This window comes from Oncorhynchus masou, chromosome 12 (genome assembly GCF_036934945.1).
Source record: "Oncorhynchus masou masou isolate Uvic2021 chromosome 12, UVic_Omas_1.1, whole genome shotgun sequence".
Taxonomy (NCBI): domain Eukaryota; kingdom Metazoa; phylum Chordata; class Actinopteri; order Salmoniformes; family Salmonidae; genus Oncorhynchus; species Oncorhynchus masou.
The window spans coordinates 70,567,042-70,586,829 of NC_088223.1; the positions used below are offsets into that span (position 1 = coordinate 70,567,042).

A 19,788-nucleotide genomic window follows, 5' to 3' on the forward strand; every position below is an offset into this window, starting at 1 on the left:
AATGACTACTATGTTCATGCTTACCTCTATGTTGAACTGATCCTAGACCTGTGGTTAATGACTACTCTGTTCATGCTTACCTGTATGTTGAAGAGAGTGTTGAAGTCGGGGATGACGATATGTTTGTCCTCCATCTTGCGGCGCATGTTTTTGATGGCGTGGATGGAAGTCTCGTAGTAGGGCTGAGGGCGGCGGCGGTAAGGGAAGTCTTTCAGCCACAGGCAGCATGTTTCACACAGTTTGTTGAAAATGAGCCTGGCAAATGCCACCGACTCAATCTCTAAAAGACGACACGCATAAACAAACACACAAATGGCATGTGATTAGACCACAGGCTCACACACATACAGTACACTACACACCATACACTACACACTATACACTACACACTATACATGGATGCATTAGTGCACTGGTGAAAAGAATGGCATACAGATGCATATTGTCACATGAAAAGAATGTGCCGAATAATATACACACATGTTTTTATTTAACTAGGTAAGTCAGTTAAGAACAAATTCTCATTTACAATGACACACACACACACACACAGAGTCCCAAATGCCCCATTAGTCTGGGAACCCCTGTTTTCCATACTTGAGATCTGTCTCACTTGAACCAACCCAAAGCCACTCATGCAAGCTAACATTGGGCCTTACACGGGGAATACAAGGGGACGGTTCCAGTGGAATTAAGGACAAGTGGGCAAGAGAGGCCATCTGGCAAATGGGTTGGGGGCTGGGGAAACGGACAGAGAGATGGAGGGAAAAAGAGGATGTCATGATGAAGTGATCTCGCCGGCTGGGTCTCCCGGAGGGGACGGCTGACATTTTCTCCTCCACACCGTCTCCGTCTGTGTGCTGCAGACTGCACTCCTACCAGATTTAATGGGAATAGGTCACCTATTGTCGGCACGCCTAACCTCTCATGTCTCTCTCCCCTGGCTAACCCCTGTCTTTTGTTTGCCTGTGAGGAGTAACACTATGATTATATTGTTAAATGTAATGCTTCTGACTTTTTCACACTAAACAGTTTCCCGTGTGTATCAAGAATGGTCCACCACCCAAAGGATATCCAGCCAACTTGACACAACTGTGGGAAGCATTGGAGTCAATATGGAACGCTTTTGACACCATGAAGAGTCCATGCCCTGACGAATTGAGGCTGTTCTGAGAGCAAAAGGGGGTGCAACTCAATATTAGGAAGGTGTTCTTAATGTTTTGTACACTCAGTGTAAATAAAGTACATATATAAACTCAAAAATAGAAACGTCCTCTCACTGTCAACTGCATTTATTTTCAGCAAACGTAACATGTGTAAATATTTGTATGAACATAACAAGATTCAACAACTGAGACATACATTGAACAAGTTCACAGACATGTGACAAACATAAATTGAATAATGTGTCCCTGAACAAAGGGGGGTTGTCAAAATCAAATGTAACAGTATCTGGTGTGGCCACCAGCTGCATTAAGTACATTAAGTGCATCTCCTCCTCATGGACTGCACAAGATTTGCCAGTTCTTGCTGTGCGATGTTACCCCACTCTTCCACCAAGGCACCTGCAAGTTCCTGGACATTTCTGGGGGGAATGACCCTAGCCCTCACCCTCCGATCCAACTGGTCCCAGACTTGCTCATTGGAATTGAGATCTGGGCTCTTCGCTGGCCATGGCAGAACACTGACATTCCTGTCTTGCAGGAAATCACGCACAGAACGAGCAGTATGGCTGGTATCATTGTCAAGCTGGAGGGTCATGTCAGGATCAGCCTGCATGAAGGGTACCACATGAGGTAGGAGGATGCCTTCCCTGTAACGCACAGCGATGAGATTGCCTGCAATGACAACAAGCTCAGTCCGATGATGCTATGACACACCACCCCAGACCATTACGGACCCTCCACCTCCAAATCGATCCCGCTCCAGAGTACAGGCCTCTGTGTAACGCTCATTCCTTAAACGATAAACCCAAATCCGACCATCATCCCTGGTGAGACAAAACCGCGACTCGTTAGTGAAGAGCACTTTTTGCCAGTCCTGTCTGGTCCAGCAACTGTGGGTTTGTGCCCATAGGCAACATTGTTGCCGGTGATGTCTGGTGACGACCTGCCTTACAACAGGCCTACAAGCCCTCAGTCCAGCCTCTCTCAGCCTATTGCGGACAGTCTGAGCACTGATGGAAGGATTGTGTGTTCCTGGTGTAACTCGGGCAGTTGTTGTTACCATCCTGTACCTGTCCATCAGGTGTGATATTCGGATGTAACGATCCTGTGCAGGTGTTGTTACACGTGGTCTGCCACTGCGAGGACGATCAGCTGTCTGTCCTGTCTCCCTGTAGCGCTGTCTTAGGTGTCTCACAGTACGGACATTGCAATTTATTGCCCTGGCCAAATATGCAGTTATCATGCCTCCTTGCAGCATACCTAAGGCACGTTCATGCAGATGAGCAGGGACCCTGGGCATCTTTCTTTTGGGTTTTTCCAGAATCAGTAGAAAGGTCTCTTTAGTGTCCTAAGTTGTCATCACTATGACCTTAATTGCCTACCATCTGTAAGCTGTTAGTATCCTAATGACCATTCCACAGGTGCATGTTCATTAATTGTTTATGGTTAATTGAACAAGCATGGGAAACCCTTTACAATGAAGATCTGTGAAGTTATTTGGATTTTTCCTAATTATCTTTGGAAGACAGGGTCCTGAAAAAGGGATGTTTCTTTATTTGCTGAGTTTATACAGTACCAGTCAAAAGTTTGGACACACCTATTCAAGGGTTTTTATTTATTTGTACTATTTTCTACATTGTAGAATAAAAGTGAAGACATCAAAACCATGAAATAACACATATGGAACCATGTAGTAACCAAAAAAAGTGTTAAACAAATCAAAATATATTTTGAGGTCGTCACATTAGGAGCTTCATGAGGTCGTCACCTGGAATGCATTTCAATTAACAGGTGTGCCTTGTTAAAGTTAATTTCTGGAATTTATTTCCATCTTAAATTGTTTGAGACAATCAGTTGTGTTGTGACAAGGTAGGGGTGGTATACAGAAGATAGCCCTATTTGGTAAAAGACCAAGTCCATATTATGGAAAGAACAGCTCAAATAAATAAAGAGAAACGACAGTCCATTATTACTTTAAGACATGAGAGTCAGTCAATCTAGAAAATTTAAAGAACTTCAAAAGTTTCTTAACGTGCAGTCTCAAAAACCATAAAGCGCTATGATGAAACTGGCTCTCATGAGGACCGCTACAGGAAAGGATCACGCAGAGTTAGCTCTGCTACAGAGGATACGTTCATTAGAGTTAACAGCACCTCAGATTGCAGCCCAAATAATGCTTCACTTAGTTCAAGTAACAGATACATATAATATTTCCCTTGCATTCTCTTTCTGCCTCTTTCTCTCTCTCCCTTTCAAAAACACAGAGATCTTAAAGGAGTGTTGCAGGGTTATTTAAACTGATGTTTCCTTATCTTCTAAAAGACCTCTGCTCTCGCTTGTTCGCTCCACAGAGTGCTTTATTTTGTCACTAACAAAGTAAAGGGAATTATAAGTGACAGTGGATGGCATCAAACTGTGGTATGAAAAAAGTGAGTCAGGAAGTGCAACTGTTTGAATGCTAAGTATTAGATGAGTATACAAATGGTGATTGTTCTCATTTGTCCATGGTGTTGACTGAAACAACACCTAAACTGACAAAGGCTTTGAATTTCAGCTAATATATTGTATAACAAGTAACTCTGTCCATACAGTAGCCTAGCTAGGTAAGTATATGACCTGATTTTGCATGTCAGGCGTGGGCTGACAGGGGACTCACGGGGGAAAGGGTCTACTCCATCCTCAACAGTCTTCTGGATGTGGTAGATGGAGAGGTCACTCTGCAGAACACTGTCTGCTGTAGAACGTGCCAGGGCAGCCGCCAGGGAGAAGGGGCAGTTACTGTAGGAAAAAAAGGGAAATGGAGGCGTTATAACAGGAAGGAAGAAAGATCAAAGCGTGGGAGGAAGAGGGAAGAAGGTTGTCATGACATTGGCCTCTTTGGGTAGAGCAAGCCCCATCCCCCTCTCCCTGCCTCCCCCTTGCCTCCTTCAACTAGGTTGCTGTGGTCAGAGAGACGTCGTAAATTCCTGAGGATCTCCTCATGGACACACAGTATAGAGAGAGTAAATTTTCAGAGAGAACAAAGGAATTCCTTCCACCTCACAGAACTTGAGGTACAAACAAATTTCATGTTCCGGAGAAAGTATAAAAGATCCGTGAAGAATCCAGCTACGAACTGGTCTGTTTGTCACAACTTGGGGAAGCTGGCCACATTACCATAACGCTGTTTATATAATAGCCTCAGATATGAGGTTTACATCTAATTGTTGTATAAGATGAATGAGTGAGTATGATACTGTTTGTATAATTGTGTAATATGATTTTGGACTACAAAATACAATTCCCTTTTGATTTGAACTAAATCAGAGGACCGCCCCTGAGCCCAGTTAGGGTCAGACATCCTGGGACAGCCCTTTTCGGCCCTTCCGAATAAAACCCCCACTCAGGTTTTCGATCGGCAGACCGAGCTTACCTCAATTACGAGATGGCTAAAGGTTGCAGACCATGTTTTTCTCCATTAGAAGGACAAAGGTTGTAGATGATTGCTGAAAATATTAACCATACCACGTGGTTAAACTCTTAGAATATCGATACCGACAGAATAAGAACAAGTCTTTGATATTAATTACTTGTCTGCAGCTAAGAATTCGATATCATTGAACACGAAGAACGACAACCGCCGAAACATCCATTCTATAACGAATGTCACTCTGAACTATTCCCTCTAACCACGACAGAGAGAGAGAGGGAGAGAGATGGACAATTCTACAAAATAAATGAATTTTTCACCAGCGATCAAGACGACACACTGAGCGTAAATACAGTGGGGAGAACAAGTATTTGATACACTGCCGATTTTGCAGGTTTTCCTACTTAAAAAGCATATAGTTGAATGAACAAAACTTCCATCCGTTTTGCAACAAAGCACTAAAGTAATACTGCAAAAAATGTGGCAAAGGAATTAAGTTTTTTTCCTGAATACAAAGCGTTATGTTTTGTGCATATCCAACACATGACTGAGTACCAATTTCCATATTTTCAACTATGGTGGTGTCTGCATCATGGGTATGCTTGTCATCAACAAGGACTGGAGTTTAAAAAAATAAAAATAAACGTAATGAAGCTAAGCACATACAAAATCCTAGATGAAAACCTGGTTCTGTCTGCTTTCCACCAGACACTGTGAGACAAATTCACATTTCAGCAGAACAATAACCTAAAACACAACACCAAATATACACTGGAGTTGCTTACCAAGGAAACACTGGCCGAGTTAAAGTTTGACAATCTTCGGCAAGACTTGAATAGCTGTCAAGCAATGATCAACAACCAACTTGAATTTTGAAAATATACAGTGGGGAGAACAAGTATTTGATACAGTGCCGATTCTGCAGGTTTTCCTACTTACAAAGCATGTAGAGGTCTGTAATTTTTATCATAGGTACACCTAAAATGTGAGAGACAAAAATCCAGAAAATCACACTGTATGATTTTTAAGTCATTAATTTGCATTTTATTGCATGACATAAGTATTTGATCACCTACCAACCAGTAAGAATTCTGGCTTTCACATACCTGTTAGTTTTTCTTTAAGAAGCCCTCCTGTTCTCCACTCATTACCTGTATTAACTGCACCTGTTTGAACTATTTTCCTGTATAAAAGACACCTGTCCACACACTCAATCAAACAGACTCCAACCTCTCCACAATGGCCAAGACCAGAGAGCTGTGTAAGGACATCAGGGATAAAATTGTAGACCTGCACAAGGCTGGGATGGGCTACAGAAGAATAGGCAAGCAGCTTGGTGAGAAGGCAACAACTGTTGGCGCAATTATTAGAAAATGGAAGAAGTTCAAGATGACGGTCAATCACCCTCGGTCTGAGGCTCCATGCAAGATCTCACCTCATGGGGAATCAATGATCATGAGGAAGGTGAGGGATCAGCCCAGAACTGCACGGCAGGACCTGGTCAATGACCTGAAGAGAGCTCGGACTACAGTCTCAAAGAAAACCATTAGTAACACACTACGCCGTCATGGATTAAAATCCTGCAGCGCAACCAAGATCCCCCTGCTCAAGCCAGCGCATGTCCAGGACCGTCTGAAGTTTGCCAATGACCATCTGGATGATCCAGAGGAGGAATGGGAGAAGGTCATGTGGTCTGATGAGACAAAAATAGAGCTTTTTGGTCTAAACTCCACTCGCCGTGTTTGGAGGAAGAAGAAGGATGAGTACAACCCCAAGAACACCATCCCAACCGTGAAGCATGGAGGTGGAAACATAATTCTTTGGGGATGATTTTCTGCAAAGGGGACAGGGCGTCTGCACCGTATTGAGGGGAGGATTGATGGGGCCATGTATCGCCAGATCTTGGCCAACAATCTTCTTCCCTCAGTAAGAGCAAAAGATGGGTCGTGGCTGGGTCTTCCAGCATGACAACGACTCGAAACACACAGCCAGGGCAACTAAGGAGTGGCTCTGTGAGAAGCATCTCAAGGTCCTGGAGTGGCCAAGCCAGTCTCCAGACCTGAACCCAATAGTAAATCTTTGGAGGGAGCTGAAACTCCGTATTGCCCAGCGACAGCCCTGATAAGCACTGTATACGGGGGTAACCAAAGTGACTCAGCATAGCTACTCTATAAGAGGAATACTCAAATTAACATGAGCAGATAACTTAACATATCTCAGATAACAGGTTAAAAGTCTCTTTGTGCCAAGTGCCATACACGTTCACATTCCATCTTATTGCGGGTAAGCAGTGATAACCAGTCTAGTTACAATACCTGTTTAACATATTGGGTCAATTGTAACAATTATCATCGGGGAAGTTGATATCTTTTTGACAGAGACTCATACAAAGTAAAAACATTTACAGCATATTCTGAAATGTAGATCATGTTGAAACTGCAGCTACATTAATAACATTCGATAGCAAGGTCATAGGTTATTTTTAACTCCACAATATTCTCATTTAGATCGAGAAGTTAAGAATGAGTCAAAGTTGATCTTAATCCGAAAATGTGATTATCTCTACTCCAGATACTACAGCCTATTAACTCAGGCAAAGATTATTTTACTAATTACTGGTTAATGTAATAATAATAATAATAATAATAATAAATGCCATTTAGCAGACGCTTTTATCCAAAGCGACTTAAGTCATGCGTGCATCAATTTTTTCCAAACCCAAAAATATCCTAGCATTGTAAGAGCCATGCTCTACCAACTGAGCTCCAGAGGAGATTTGTTGTGTTCTAAATTAAGATGTCTTGTGTACTAGACTCTAATGGTCTAGTACAGGTAGCCAGGTTAGTATCAGTGCTTATGTAACTCCTGTGTTACTAGAGAACAGTTGGTTGGCAGGATATTCTCTGTGGTTTAAAGTTGGTGGTGTGTGTGTGTAGAGAGCTGGACAAGAGAAGCAGAGAGCTTTTCCTGACACCCACACACACGTGTTGTCATCCCATGACACATGCTTACATCGAGTTGGAGATAAACATAAGGCCTCCTATACCACTGGTGGTTTTTCAAAAGAGTCACCATTATTCTGAAACCACTACAATTCAATGCATTAATGTTGAGTGCTGAGATGAGTCAATTTAAAACACAGTACAAAATCTATTTTGACTGAACACATTTTTGATTCCTCTCTGGTATCATTTTATTCACCAACAATCTAACTCTCAAATAAACCCTCTTTCAAGTTGGACCCACTTGCTCATACAAAAATACTACTCTACCTGAATGTGGAGAGGACAGTCAGTGGGTAGATGGCCTGAGGTTGTGTGGTGGGAGGCGTGTGCGTTGGTATGCGTGTACAGTATTGTATGTGTGTGTAGGAAGAGAATGTGGGGTGGATCTGTGGTTAAGTGGTGTGTGTGAAAAAATACATGACATAGGTAAGGCATGGTCTCCTTATATGCGATTATATGGATGACAGTGCGACAGCGAGAGAGATGCTAACAGCCTCATTGGTCCCAAGCTGCCATGCTGCCATCTTTGCTAGTCCACCTCCTCCGCGTTTTCATTCATAGAAATTCTATGTCTTTCTTCCTCGCTCTTTCTCTCTCGCTAGCTCACATACTCTGCCACTGCCTTGCTGAGAGGGGCGTGTGCCGACGTGGGTATCCCTCATTGGCTGAGGGACTCCGACACTTTCGTCAGCAGCCAATAAGGTCCCCCCTCTGCTTGTGCGACACAGTGAAGTCAGATCAGTGTGAAGGAATGGGGATGAGGAGAGAGAGGCTCTTTTCACACATTTATCTCTGTGAATTCTATTTTACAAACCTAACTATGTGCATTGCTTCTCATCATGACGACAACAGATACAATGTGTTAGAGCTTCACATCTTGCAGTTTTTTTCATCTATTGGCTGACAACTCCTTTACTGGGTTATTTCTATATACAGTGCCTTCAGAAAGTATTCACAGCCCTTGACTTTTTCCACTTTTTGATGTGTTAAAGCCTGAATTTAAAATGGATTGAGATTGTCACTGGCCTACACACAATACCCCATAATGTCAAAGTGGAAATGTGTTTTTAGAAATGTTTACAAATCAATTCAAAATTAAAAGCTGAAATGTCTTGAGCCAATTAGTATTCAACCCCTTTGTTTTTGCAAGCCTAAATAAGTTGAGGAGTAAACATTTGCTTAACAAGGTCCCCCAGTCGAATAGTGAATTTCACGCACAGATTCAACCAAAAAGACCAGGGAGCTTTTCTAATGCCTCGCAAAGAAGGGCACAGATTGGTAGTTGGATTTTAAAAAATCAGACACTGAATATTTTGAGCATAGTGAAGGCTTTGGATGGTGTATCAATACACCGCGTCACTACAGAGATACAGCCATCCTTCCTTACTGAGTTGGCGGAGAGGAAGGAAACCGCTCAGGGATTTCACCATGAGACCAATGGTGACTAAAACAGTTCCAGAGTTTAATGGCTGTGATAGAAGAACAATGACGATGGATCAACAACTTTGTAGTTACTTTACAAAACAAACCTAAATGACAGAGTGAAAAGAAGGAAGCCTGTACAGAATAAACATATTCCAAAACATCCATCCTGTTTGCAACAAAGCACTAAAGTAATACTGCAAAAAATGTGGCAAAGTAATTAGCTTTTTGTCCTGAATACAAAGCGTTACCTTTGGGGCATATCCAACACATCACGAAGTACCACTTTACATATTTTCAACTATGCTGGTGTTTGCATCAAGCAAACGCTCTAGCATCTGCTTAACAAGTTACATAAAAAGTTGCATGAACTGTGTGCAATAATAGTGTTTAACATGATTTGTTAATGACTACCTCATCTCTGTACCCCACACATACATTTATCTGTAAGGTCCCTCAGCCGAGCAGTGAATTTCAAACACATATTCCACAACAAAGATCAGGGAGGTTTTCCAATGCCGCACAAAGAAGTGCACCTAATGGTAGATGAAAATAACACACAAAAAACAGACATTGAATATCCCTTTGAGCATGGTGAAGTTATTCATTAAACTGTGGATGGTGTATCGATACAGCCAGTCACTACAGAGATGCAGATGCCCTTCCTAACTCAGTTTCCAGAAAGGAAGGAGACCGCTCAGGGATTTCACCATGAGGCCAATGGTGACTTTAAAACAGTTACAGAGAAAGGAGAAAACTGAGGATGGATCAACAACATATAGCTACTCCACAATACTAACATAAATGGCAGAATGAAAAGAAGGAAGCCTGTACAGAATACATATTTTTCCAAAACATGCATCCTGTTTGCAATAAGGCACTAAAGTAAACTTTATGTCCTGAATACAAATAATTATTTTTGGGGCAAATAAAACACAACACATTACTGAGTACCACTTCATATTTTAAAGCATGGTGGTGACTGCATCATGTTATGGTATGCTTGTCATTGGCAAGGGAGTGTTTTAGGATAAAAAGAAACATAAGAGCGCTAACCATAGGCAAAATCCTAGAGGAAAACCTGGTTCAGTCTGCTTTCCAACAGACTGAGACAAATTTGCCTTTCAGCAGGACAATAACCTAAAATACAAGGCCATATACTGGAGTTACTTACCAAGATAACATTGAATGTTCCCGAGTTACAGTTACAGTTTTGACTAAAATCGCTTTGAAAATTGAAAATGGCTGTCTAGCAATGAATACGTCAAAGAGTACGAATACTTTCTGAATGCACTTTATACAGTTTATTCCATATCTATAATTGAGGCCCTATAGGAGCTTTTTATATTCTCCCCATGCTAGCTAGTCTACAGCAAAACTCCTTATCATCATGGGCGATGTTACCGTTTGCATGGTCTAGATCTGTATTGACTTCCATAGCGTAGCTGTGAGTCTGGGAGAAACAGAGCGTAGCGTAGAGTGCTTTACTGCAGCTTACTGCAGCTGCTGTCTGTGGAGGTGAAAGATCTGGGTCAGGGAGCCTTGCTTTGACGTCATACTGAGAGAGAGGAGGCTCAGCTCGGCTTCACTACTGCACAGAGGGAGGAAGAGACAGAACGACAGAGACAGGATGAGGGAGGAACAGTGGGAAAGAGAAAGAGACTCATCATAACATCAGATTGAGAACTAGTACCTCTCTCTGAAGCGTATTTATCAAATGTAAAAGACTGCTGGCAGCTCCACTGATCTAGTCTCCCAGAGACATCTCTCACTGAAAATGAACATAATGTCCATAAGGATCCCAGTGAATCCTCTCTGGGTGTTCTCTCTCTCTTTCTTGCAAACCTGAGTTCTCTTTTCCTTACTAATTCCCCTCCTGTGTCGCAGGGGGTTTGGTGGGCTCTGTATTCCCTTAGCTGATCAGGTTATCTATAGCAGGGTTGTGTGTGTGTGTGCTTTTCATTTTAGAAACAACTATGGCTGGGGAAAAGGCGGGTGGGAGAAGCTCAATCAGACGAACTTGGACTCAAAAATTAAGTAGACATTGTTATGGATGCCTCGTATCAAGGAGGTTCCCCTGGGGGTTTTGTTAAATATGGCGGAATGAAAGCGTATCCATCGTCGCATGACAGCGGAGTCAGTCTCAAAGAGGACATTCTGTGGAGAACAGAGGAGGTTGGTGGTAGGAGCCATAGGAGGACAGGCTCATTGTAAAGGCTGGAATGGAATTGATGGAACGATATCAAACATATGGAAACCACATGTTTGACTCCATTCCAGTGATTCCATTCCAGACATTACAAGGAGCATGTCCTCCTACAGCTCACCCCACCAGCCTCCACTGGTGGAGAAGCAATCTGCCATGAACCACATAAACAGGACTCTGCTACAATTCCTCCTGGGCACTATTGGCATATGATTCTCACCGATATCTACAGCTACGCAGTAGGAAGTCTTTACAGAAAGAAAAGGTTGCAAAGTGAGCATCTTGGCTACTTTACAGTCTAGCATGAACCTGTGACATGGCTGAAGGACTCTATCAAGGCTCTAGCACTGTGTTGCATGTAAATGAAAAGGAGAGACTGAGCTATGCTTATTGACTCAGGAACAACATAAATGGAAGTCATCGTGTTCCTGGTACTTGGAATAGACATCTCTAATAGGGTGGCTGAGGATGGACTCTCATTCTCTCAGTGATATTGGTCCCCTAAAACTATTGGGATGGCTGATTTTAGTATCACTCCCTAAATGTCTACTGTTGAATGATTGATAAAGACTCTTGAAGGAAAATGGCTATTTTTAATCATAATGGCAGGCCCCCTCTCTTCCTTAAATGGCAGCTGAACTAAAAAAACAACTTATCTGGTTGAAAAGACACAGTATTAGGCAGAAACATTGATTTGAGTGTAAACATTGACTACAAAGGGTAAACAGCATAATTTTTCTAATATTATCTTCCTAAACAATGAATTGCAAGAGTTATGGAAGCTGTTATGTTCATAGAGCCCCTCGATATTTGAGGGTTAGGTTTTGATTTCAACCATGCCCACTTGCCCACTAACACAGGATGATAACGCCTAGGGAGAATTATCATGTACAGAGAAACAGCTGTGCTGAATGCGCTCTATCCAATCGTACGGCAGAACCTACAGACAGTGGAACAGACCTGCCCACAAGATACAGCACCTCAGACTTGTTTACACAAGACAACACATCGGCAATGTTATGTTAAAAGAACACTTGGCCCCTAAGCCCTTTATCGAGTGACCACTTGCTGATGTGTTTGATAGTGATCATGGTCTACCACTGTTTTCGGCAAAATTAGAATTGAGACGATGCGCACTTGTATTGCAACTGCCATTTGTCAATATTACAAAATTCACAACTCATTTGCGAGCATCTTGTGTTCCATCACGACCTGTTTTGTAACATGATTCGCTATGAAACACTGCCAGACAGACTCACACGGTAATAGATAGTGAGAGTTTTTGCCACACTTTGCTACTGACTTGATAAGATGATTTAGCTAGCGTCGCCTGCCTGCACAATGTGCCTGCTAGCTACTATCTAGCTTCATTGACAAAAACAGAGATGGAAATTAGCTAGCTAATAATTTTGGGAACTGATAAACATTGTGTAGCTTGTGCTTTATTTACGATAGTTTGTGACACCTTGCTGATGAAGTTGTAGACAGGTTCTCAGAAATCAGTCCTACACAGCAGCTGACTTGATTCTGTCTGGAGTGAGTGCACTACTAGTTTTCATTTTTTTAAATGTACTGGGGCAAAAAAGTAGGCTCATCCTGACATGACCCTCCAACATGACAATGCCACCTGCCATACTGCTCGTTCTGTGCATGATTTCCTGCAAGACAGGAATGTCAGTGTTCTGCCATGGCCAGCGAAGAACCCGGGTCTCAATTCCATTGAGCACTTCTGGGACCTGTTGGATCGGAGGGTGAGTGCTAGGGTCATTTCCCCAAGAAATGTCCAGGAACTTGCAGGTGCCTTCGTGGATGAGTGGGGTAACACCTCACAGCAAGAACTGGCACATCTGTTGCAGTCCATGAGGAGGAGATGCACTGCAGTACTTAATGCAGCTGGTGGCCAAACCACATACTGACTGTTACTTTTGATTTTGACCCCCGCCCCCTTTGTTCAGGGACACATTATTCCAATTCTGTTAGTCACATGTCTGTGGAACTTGTTCAGTTTATGTCTCAGTTGTTGAATCTTATGTTAATACAAATATTTACACATGTTAAGTTTGCTGAAAATAAACAAAGTTGACAGTGAGAGGACATTTCTTTTTTTGCTGAGTTTATGTAGACTACTTATATGTACAGTTGTCGGAAGTTTACATACACTTTGGTTGGAGTCATTAAAACTTGTTTTTCAACAAACTATAGTTTTGGCAAGTCGGTTAGGACATCTACTTTGTGCGTGACACAAGTCATTTTTCCAACAGTTGTTTAGAGACAGATTATTTCACTGTATCACAATTCCAGTGAATCAGATGTTTACATACACTAAGTTGACTGTGCCTTTAAACAGCTTGGAAAATACCAGAAAATGATTTAATGGCTTTAGAAGCTTCTGATAGGCTAATTAACATCATTTGAGTCAATTGGAGGTGTACTTGTGGATGTATTTCAAGGCCTACCTTCAAACGCAGTGCCTCTTTGTTTGACATCATGGGAAAATCAAAAGAAATTGGAGACCTCCACATGTCTGGTTCATTCTTTGGGAGCAATTTCAAAACGCCTGAAGGTACCACGTTCATCTGTACAAACAATAGTACGCAAGTATAAACACCATGGGACCATGCAGCCATCATACATCTCAGGAAGGTCTCCTAGAGATGAATGTACTTTGGTGCGAAACGTGCTAATCAATCCCAGAACAACAACAAAGGACATTGTGAAGATGCTGGAGGAAACAGGTACAAAAGTATCTATATCCACAGTAAAAACAAGTCCTATATCGACATAACCTGAAAGGCCGCTCGGCAAGGAAGAAACCACTGCTCTAAAACCGGCATAAAAAAATCCAGACTACGGTTTGCAACTGCACATGGGGGAGGACAAAGATTGTACATTTTGGAGAAATGTCCTCTGGTCTGATGAAACACAAATAGAACTGTTTGGCCATAATGACCATCGTTATGCTTGGAGGAAAAAGGGGGAGGCTTGCAAGCCGAAGTACACCATCCCAACCGTGAAGCACGGGGGTGGCAGCATCATGTTGTGGGGGTGCTTTGCTGCAGGAGAGACTGGTGCACTTCACAAAATAGATGGCATCATGAGGAGGGAAAATGTTGAGGCTATATTTAAGTTACATCTCAAGACATCAGTCAGGAAGTTAAAGCTTGGTTGCAAATGGGTTTTCCAAATGGACAATGGCCCAAAACATACCTTCCAAAGTTGTGGCAAAATGGCTTAAGGACAACAAAGTCAAGGTATTGGAGTGGCCATCACAACACCCTGACCACAATGCTATAGAACATTTGTGGGCAGAACAGAAAAAGCGTGTGCAAGGAAAGAGGCCTACAAACCTGACTCAGTTACACCAGCTCTGTCAGGAGGAATGGGCCGAAATTCACCCAACTTATTGTAGGAAGCTTGTGGAAGACTACCCGAAACGTTTGACCCAAGTTAAACAATGTAAAGGCAATGCTACCAAATACTAATTGAGTGTATATAAACTTCTGACCCACTGGGAATGTGATGAAATAAATAAAACCTGAAATAAATAATTCTCTCTACTATTATTCTGACATTTCACATTCTTAAAATAAAGTGGTAATCCTAACTGATCTAAAACAGGGAAGTGTTACTAGGATTAAATGTCAGGAATTGTGAAAAACTGAGTTTAAATGTATTTGGCTAAGGAGTATGTAAACTATTTAGTGCCAAAAATAAGGGGTTAAATACATATAAAAAAAAAATGTTTCTTGATGTTTCTTATATCTCTCAGACATTTCAGAACAAACTTCCTTTTGATTTTTGGGGGGAATATCTGTAGATCCATGAAGTGAATATGTTGTTCAATGTATTTGTATTAGCTAATAGCAGTAAGGCCAAATCTTTTTTTTTTAAATCATACAAAAATGTTTTATACTTCCATTTAAAATAAAATAAAATTCTAAATCAAATAGCTAAATGATCCTTGGTATGATTTTCTCAAAACAATTCCATATAGTTTAGCCCTGCTTAGACAGGGCTTAGACTGTTATGGGTTAATACCAAGGTCATATTGTGGATTCAGCAGTAGATTGTATGGTAGAGCCATCACATGCCCAAAGCAAGCTTTGCTGAAAGCTCGGGAGCAGATCACGAGGGACCGTAATATTATGTTCAGATGCCACAGCTATTAACTTTGCTCAAGATACTCATGGATAAGAACATGGAATTGTTCCCTCAAAGGTTATAGGACAGGTCACATAGCTATTATTTTTCGCCAGTCGCGGGGAAAAAGTAACACTCCCTATACTTTCAAAGTATTTTTCTGCAAAAGATTGGGAAACTTAGCCTGGCAGAGGCGACTCACGTGACTCACAGCGAAGGGAGAGCTGTGACACACTTGTCTGGACAGGAGGCAGTTGTAAAAGCAGACTCATTGATTGGGTCTCTCAAATGATGTTTTTTTCCTGGGGGGTTGAGACCTCTCGTTGTTTGGCTTTGAAAATCCAACCGATGCAATGAAAGGGAGCTCGTGGGCTGTGTGTGGCTGTGCCTGTGGATGTTTGAGTGAGAAATACATCAATACATCAATTCAATATTGACTCATCGTGCCAACAACATCAAAATAGTTCTCCCTCTCATGCATCTCTCATCTCTGTCCCTCTGGTCAGGTAACATGTAGGTTGCTAGGACAGGGTGCTTATTATCACACTGCACTTCAGAAGATCAGCCAATGAAGAACCAAGAGCACACTGGTTTTACATGTCTGCACGTCTGGTTTGGGTTAGAGGATATGCCAACATGTCATTATGGACAAACAAAGATTTTCTTAGTTTTGGAGCCAAGTGTGAATAGTAAGCCTACGTTGGTTCAGACATACTATAGATACATTTGAATCATTAGATGGATGTCTGTTTGTTACTGTAGCAAGTATATGTGGTTCACATTATGTGTTAAATATTTGTTTTGAAAGGTGAAGGGGTAAAAAAGGGGTAAAAAAGGTCAGCTCTGAGTTGAACTGAGCACTGAGACTGGCTCTATTTAGGAGAGTGTGACCTAGTTGGGCCAAAGAGAACAGTTATTTGGGCTGTTGTGACATTGAAGGACGAGGAGCCCTGCATCCTGGTATTTTAGCACTAAAAGAAAGACTATGGTTGAAAATCCCTATGCATCACAACCATAGCTGCATCTTATACATCAGTGACATACCCTATAATCTGAACAACAAATATACCATATAATCTGAACAACAATTACAGTATGGAGAACAGATGAACTGGGGTGGAATGTTATGATTCTATATTGACTTTGCCTTAAAGCAAGAGTATGACATTGTTGCTGTTCATAGCATTGCATGCAAGAGAAGCCAGCGAGCATTTGGCCTCCCGTGATAAAAAAAATGTAATTTAATAATAGCCAATAAGCGTTGAGCTAAACTAAGTGAACTCAGCTGTGAATAGTCCTGGCGCACCAACAAAAAAGTGTCAAGAGATGCTAGTTTGGATTTGGCTTCAGACCAATCACATCAGAATCCAAACGTCATTTTCAGAAAAATGCATCTCGTTGTTGTCCTCTGGTGGCTAGCTAGCTAGCTTAAATTGTCCCTTTCCTAAATTAGCCATGGATGGAGATAGGGATTTGGACTTGTGGTTTTACTTAATTATCCGCACTGGCCAATGATTATAACGGCAATTCTAAACCAACCATAAATTCATACATTGTGCCCCTAGCCTGAGAGGATGGAAGTTCAACATGTAGTATGCTAACGGTAACTAGCTGGCCTGGCATATTGTTTCCCATGAAAGAAAGTAAGGCTAGCAAGCAAGCATTTTTGGCAGGTAGCCTAGGACAACAAAAGCTAAAAGTGTGTACTGTATGACAGAGTCATAGACCGTGTAGGCAACATAAAAGAGGAGGATGGCAATTGCGTATGGTGTGTCAACATGTTTTTTCTACTTGCACACACATGCACACCCACAGAAATCAGTACCATGAACAGCCACATCATATGTAGCTTACGTAGATTGGACTAATTCTTTTTTGGTATCTTTTTGTTGTCACTGTATTAGACTAAATATAGGTTATTAGATTATGTTGAAGTTGAAATGGTACTGGAATAGTGGAGGCAGCTCCTGTTTTCTTGCGACTTGTGGTAACTCTCCATGGTTCTAAATCAATAGTCCGAAAATGTCGGAAACATTACCTTACTTAACCATGTTGTAGGTTATGTAACTGTTTGTTACATGCAATATGTTTTGTGGACTTCACCGGACAGATGTTGCTCTCCGGTTTTGTAATGCAAATGAGTGGTTGAATTTATTCTGTCATTGTGCTTTCTTACTGACTCGTCCTTAGGCCTATATATCACAGTGTCAAGGCATATGAACTACCAGGTGATAGAGCAAGCAATGCAATCATCACAACTCATAGTTTGTAATATGGCTTTTTTTTGGCTTGGCTTGGCTGGTGATTTTACCCACGCACCGCTACTGCTCAAATCAGCTCTTCACACAGTTGGTCGAAGATCGTTCCCTAATTGGATTTGAGTAGAATAAGAATTCTCTGTGTCATATACTCTGGTTTGGGCAAAACAGTTACATAATCTTGAGCTCTTGAGAGACATTCCAAGTTCGCTAATGTTTTTTGAGGATATTTCACCTGCAGCTTTAGAAGCCTGAAATAGCTGCCTCTATCAATTTCCAGTCAAACTCACACAAAGACTAAAACAAATACTTATATACTGGCATATGAAAGAGAAAGCAGGGTTTGTAAGGTCACAAAATCTCTGGGCTAGTACTGGTGATGCTCTATGCCGGGGTCGGGGAAGCTGATAGTCTCAGTCCACCTTTCAGTATACAGTCAAATAGGATGGCCGGCTTTCTGGAAGACAAGCTGCACTGGGAAGAAATGCTCTCATTCTTTTGTTTAAAATGGCACAGCGACGGGTCAGAGTTCATTTGTTTGTTTTCCAACTGCATCCGCTGTTGTTTATTTCGATCCTTCATAAATGACTTTCACCAACTGCTATATTTGGCCACAATATTACAGAGAGCTTTTACAGGCTGTACCAATAAAATGGAGAGAAATTGCTTTAATGCTATGAGGTGTTTTGGAGAGGAATGCAATGTACAAGTACTCTTGTACAGTACTTGATACATGAGTCATGCATTGAACCAGGGTTTGCTTTACTGTTATGCCCAAGCAATTGTTCTTTCTGAAAAACTTGCAATCACAGGTAAAATATCAAGGTTGTTTAGTCATCTTTGTCATTTTGAAATAAAATTTACAAAAAAAATAGCTCCAACTGCCAAGTTATTTCAAATAATTCTCTAATTTCAAGAGAATAAATAAGTCTGACTTTTTTTCTTTTTTTACAGATCACAGTCATTAAATCAGTCGATTTAATCGAGGTACAACCCTAAATCCATTAACATGGGCAACCTCATAGACCTTATCCTGACCAACTTGCCCTCCAAATACACCTCTGCTATTTTCAATCAGGATCTCAGCGATCACTGCCTCATTGCCTGTATCCACTATGGGTTCACGGTCAAACGACCACCCCTCATCACTGTCTAACGCTCCCTAAAACACTTCTGCGAACAGGCCTTTCTAATCGACCTGGCCCGGGTATCCTGGAAGGATATTGACCTCATCCCGTCAGTCGAGGATGCCAGGTCATTCTTTAAAAGTAATTTCCTCACCATCTTAGATAAGCATGCCCCATTCAAAAAATGCAGAACTAAGAACAGATATAGCCCTTGGTTCACTCCAGTCCTGACTGCCCTTGACCAGCACAAAAACATCCTGTGGCGGACTGCAATAGCATCGAATTATCCCCACGATATGCAACTGTTCAGGGAAGTCAGGAACCAATACACGCAGTCAGTCAGGAAAGCAAAGGCGAGCTTTTTTAATAAGCAGAAATTCGCATCCTGTAGCTCTAACTCCTAAAAGTTTTGGGACACTGTAAAGTCCATGGAGAACAAGAGCACCTCCTCCCAGCTGCCCCCTGCACTGAGGCTAGGTAACAGGGTCACCACTGATAAATCCATGATAATCAAACATTTCAATAAGCATTTCTCAATGGCTGGCCATGTTTTCCTCCTGGCTACTCCAAACCCAGCCAACAGCTCCGCCCCCCCCGCAGCTACTCGCCCAAGCCTCCCCAGCTTCTCCTTCACCCAAATCCAAACAGCAGATGTTCTGAAAAAGCTGCAAAACCTGGACCCGTACCAATCAGCTGAGCAAGACAATCTGGACCCTCTCTTTCTAAAACTATCCGCTGTCATTGTTGCAACCCCTATTACCAGCCTGTTCAACCTCTCTTCAACCTCTCTCTGCCGCGGTCATCCCCCTCTTCAAAGGGGGTGACATACTAGACACAATCTGTTACAGACCTATATCCATCCTGCCCTGCCTATCTAAAGTCTTCGAAAGCCAAGTTAATATACAGATCACTGACCATTTCGAATCCCTCCGTACCTTCTCCACTGTGCAATCCGGTCACGGGTGCAGCTCAGCCACGCTCAAGGTACTAAACGATATCAGAACCGCCATCGATAAAAGACAGTACTGTGCAGCCATCTTCATCGACCGGGCCAA

General features: G+C 42.0%; 1 protein-coding gene across 1 annotated transcript in view; it reads right to left on the reverse strand.

Moving 5' to 3' along the window:
- The window catches only part of LOC135550748 (protein phosphatase 1E-like), an 83,112-nt gene that overhangs the window by 8,145 nt on the left and 55,179 nt on the right, over positions 1 to 19,788 (reverse strand). The window contains exons 2-3 of the mRNA XM_064981837.1: positions 3,823 to 3,944; positions 81 to 280 (exon numbers count right to left, since the gene is read on the reverse strand). Coding sequence (XP_064837909.1) covers positions 81 to 280; positions 3,823 to 3,944 — 322 coding nt within the window. The remainder of the gene's footprint in view (positions 1 to 80; positions 281 to 3,822; positions 3,945 to 19,788) is intronic.